General features: G+C 35.2%; 1 protein-coding gene across 1 annotated transcript in view; it reads left to right on the top strand.

Moving 5' to 3' along the window:
- The first annotated feature begins 376 nt into the window (after nucleotides 1-376).
- Nucleotides 377-4350, top strand: part of LOC119679757 (GATA zinc finger domain-containing protein 14-like) — a 5259-nt gene continuing 1285 nt past the window's right edge. Inside the window, exon 1 of the mRNA XM_038092293.1 lies at nucleotides 377-4319. Coding sequence (XP_037948221.1) covers nucleotides 377-4319 — 3943 coding nt within the window. The remainder of the gene's footprint in view (nucleotides 4320-4350) is intronic.

The following is a 4350-nucleotide window of genomic DNA, read 5'->3' as shown; positions in this document are numbered from 1 at the left end:
AATGCATTCGAACGTCATTCATACAGAATGTGAGAAAATTGCTCATTTTTGTGCTTGAAATTTTATATGCAAGAATGAGCCATTCTCATTTTCGATTTTTGACCAAAATGAGCCATTTTCGGCCAATGTAAACGCCGTATAATAATGTATCTTTTGAAGCTAAATTTTAATTCAAAATTTCAAATTTTTAAATTTAAAGCAGCAACATTAGCACATGACATTTGAAGATATGATTTTTCAAATATCAAATGGAATTTAAAAAAAAATGAAATATTTTTAGTTTAGTTTAGATTTTTAGCAGAAATAGTTCAAAATTCATTAGGCTCAAAATTTTCTGTTTCATTCATAATTAATAAATAATAAAATCAAAAAAAGAATGAATATAAATGAGTCTTCCAAAAAATGCAAGAGAGTGACTTTCGGTAAAACTACTGTATATGAATACCCCCGATGTCCTAGCTGGAGCGAAATCAACGAAAATGACGCTGCTTCAAACCATACTGATAACTCAAGTACTGCTCAAAACTCCAAAACAAATAGCAAATCCAATATTCAGGCATACAAAAAATTGAAAAAATGCCAATACTTTTCCCCAAATAAGTCATTAGGTGGAGCTACTGGAATGCGACCATCCAATATAGTAAAAAATTTTGCTGAAAATTTCTTTTATAGATGTCCTCATTTTACGAATATAGGCAGGAACATTGGAAGTAATAGTGCAGTAAATGCAATAGTTCATTGTAACAGAACAGCAAGTTCTCCCTCCATTTCCAAAGCAATAGGACAAAATCAGTTGCCCCCTCGGTCAAAATCTATTGAGAGATTTATAAGAAATAAAAAAACAAACGAACAAACATGTATAAATCCCAAAAAAACATGTTCCGTAGCAAATCACATAAATACGAGAGATGTTAACAAAGCTGTTAACAAAGCCAATAATGTGCCTACTTCGACTGCTCATACAATGAGAAGTTTTACACCTTTACCTCAATACAGTTGTACATATGCTGGCAATGGCACTGCGAGGCCCAATATTAGAAATTTTAGAAAAGAAACTGTAAGTGTTTGCCCTTGGAGAGAACAGCAAAAAGCAAAATTCGCAGAAAATTTTGGGCATACTAATCATTGTTATCCTGGTGTTGACAGAAAGAGCGGAGGCAATGATCTTGCAGCTCCTAAGGGGTCTCCGTGTAACACTAATGCATCCACCAATTATAATGGAAACTATGACCGCGCACAAAATGCAGCCACAGGACCTTGTAACACAAATTCAAGAAATAATTCTGAAAACAATTGTTCATGGTTAAACAACGACGGGCATTCGAATAAAACAAATGCTCCATGTAATGCTAATATTTCCATGAATTTTAGAGGTAATTACCAATATACACACAACTCAGCTTCAGAACCTAACATTAGATATATGAGAAATGATATTGCAAAAGAACAATCAGGGGTAAACAACGATCGGCGTCCTAATAGAACAAATGCTCAATGTAATGCTAATACTCCCATGAATTTTAAAGGCAATTGTAAGTATACACATAACTCTACTTCAGAACCTAATATTAGTAATATGGGAAATAATACAGCAAAATATCAATCATCTGCAATCAAAGAACGACGTCCTAAAATACTAAGCACTCCTTGCAATACTAACACTTCCACCAATTATAAAAGTACTTGTCAGTATGCACAAAATATAGCTCCAGACCCCTCTAAAAGAAATTCGATAAATATTACTGGAAAAGATCGCTCAGATGTACAATACGAAGGACGCACTTATGCAGTAAATGGCCCATGTAATATTAATACTTCCTTGAATTTTAAACGAAATTGTCAGAATACACGTAACACAGCTCCAGAACCTTGTAAGAGATGTTCGATTAATAACACTGAAAAAGATTACTCATGTGTAGGCAACGAAGGAGGTCCTACCCGACCAAATCCTCCATGTAATGCTAATACGTCTATGAATTTTAAAGAGAATTGTCAGAATACATATAACACAGCTTCAGAACCTTGTAAACCAAAAATGATGAATTATGCTGAAGAAGACTATTCATGTGTAGGCAACGAAGGGCGTACTACCCGGTCAAATATGCCATGTAACGCTAATACTTCTATGAATTATAACCGCAATTTTCAAAACGCATATAACACTGCTCCAGAACCCTTTAGAAAAAATTCGATGAATAAAGCTGGAAATGATCGTTCTTGTGTGAGCAATGAAGGACGTTTTATCCGACCAAATACTCCATGTATTGTTAATACTTCCATGAATTATAACCGGAATTGTCAAAACACACATTACACTGCTTCAGAACCATTTAGAAAAAATTCGATGAATAATGCTGGAAATGATCGATCATGTGTGAGCAAGGAAGGACGTCCTACCCGACAAAACGATCCATGTAATGGTAATACTTCTATGAATTTTAAAGGGAGTTGTCAGAATACACATAACGCAGCTCCAGAACCCTTTAGAAGAAATATGGTGTGTAACACTGGAAAAGATCGTTTATGTGTCAGCAACGAAGGACGTCCAACCCGACCAATTACACCATGTAACACTAATACTTATATGAATTTTAAAACGAATTGTCAAACTACACATAACACAGCTCCAGCATCTTATAAAAAAAATTCGATGAATAATGCTGAAAATGATCGTTCATGTGTGAGCAAGGAGGGACGTTCTACCCGACCAAATACTCCATGTATTGTTAATACTTCCATGCGTTTTAAAGGGAATTGTGAGAATACATACAACACTGCTCCAGAACCTTGTAAAAGAAATTTGTTGGATAATGCTGAAAAAGATCGGTCGTGTGTAAGCAACAAAGGGCGTTCCACCCGAGCAAACTCTCCATGTGATGCTAATACTTCCATGAATTTTGAAAGGAATTGTCAGAATAAACTTAACATAGCTCCAGAACCTTGTAAAACAAATCCGATGAATAATACTGGAAGAGATCATTCATGTGTAGACAAAGAACGACGTCCTGCCGGACCAAATGCTCCATGTATTTCTAATACTGCAATGAATTTTAAAGGGAATTGTCAGAATATACATAACAAAGCTTCAGATCCTTGTAAAACAAATTCGATGAATAATGCTGAAAAAGATCGGTCGTGTGTAAGCAACAAAGGGCGTTCCATCCGAGCAAACTCTCCATGTGATGCTAATACTTCAATGAATCTTAAAGGGAATTGTCAAAATACAAATAACACGGCTTCAGACCCTTGTAAAACAAATTCGATAAATAATACTGGAAGAGATCATTCAATTGTACCCAAAGAACGATGTCCTCCCCGACCAAATTCTTCTTGTGGTGCTAATACTCCCATGAATTATGAAAGGAACTGTCAGAATAGATATAACACAGCTTCAGAACCTTGTAAAAGAAATTCGATAAATAATACTGGAAATGATCGTTCATGTGTGAGCAAGGAAGAACTTTCTTCCGGACCAAATACTCCATGTAATACTAATACTTATATGAATTTTAAAAAGAATTGTCAAAATACACATAACACAGCTCCAGAACCTTGTAAAAGAAATCCGATGAATAATGCTGAAAAAGATCGGCCGTGTATAAGCAGCAAAGGAGGTCCCTCCCGAGCAAACTCTCCATGTAATGCTAATACTTCTATGAATTTTAAAGGGAATTGTCAGAATACACATAACACAGCCTCAGAACCTTGTAAAACAAATTCGATTAATAGTACTGGAAAAGACCATTCAATTGTACCCAAAGAACGATGTCCTCCCCGACCAAATTCTTCTTGTGGTGCTAATATTCCCATGAATTATGAAAGGAATTGTCAGAATAGATACAACACAGCTTCAGAACCTTGTAAAAGAAATTCGATAAATAATACTGGAAATGATCGTTCATGTGTGAGCAAGGAAGAACGTTCTACCGGACCAAATACTCCATGTAATACTAATACTTATATGAATTTTAAAAGGAATTGTCAAAATACACATAACACAGCTCCAGAACCTTGTAAAAGAAATCCGATAAATAATGCTGAAAAAGATCGGTCGTGTATAAGCAACAAAGGAGATCCCTTCCGAGCAAACTCTCCATGTGATGCTAATACTTCCATGAATTTTAAAAGGAATTGCCAGAGTAGACATAACACAGCTCCAGAACCTTGTAAAAGAAATTTGATAAATAATACTGGACGAGATCAATTATGTGTAGACAAAGAACGACGTCCTCCCCGACCAAATGCTCCATGCATTGCTAATATTTCAATGAATTTTAAAGGGAATTGTCAGAATACACATAACACAGCTTCAGAACCTTGTAAAACAAATTCGATGAATAATGCTGAAAA

This window comes from Teleopsis dalmanni, chromosome 1 (genome assembly GCF_002237135.1).
Source record: "Teleopsis dalmanni isolate 2A chromosome 1, ASM223713v2, whole genome shotgun sequence".
NCBI lineage: Eukaryota > Metazoa > Arthropoda > Insecta > Diptera > Diopsidae > Teleopsis > Teleopsis dalmanni.
This window is presented reverse-complemented; position numbering and strand designations above follow the sequence as displayed.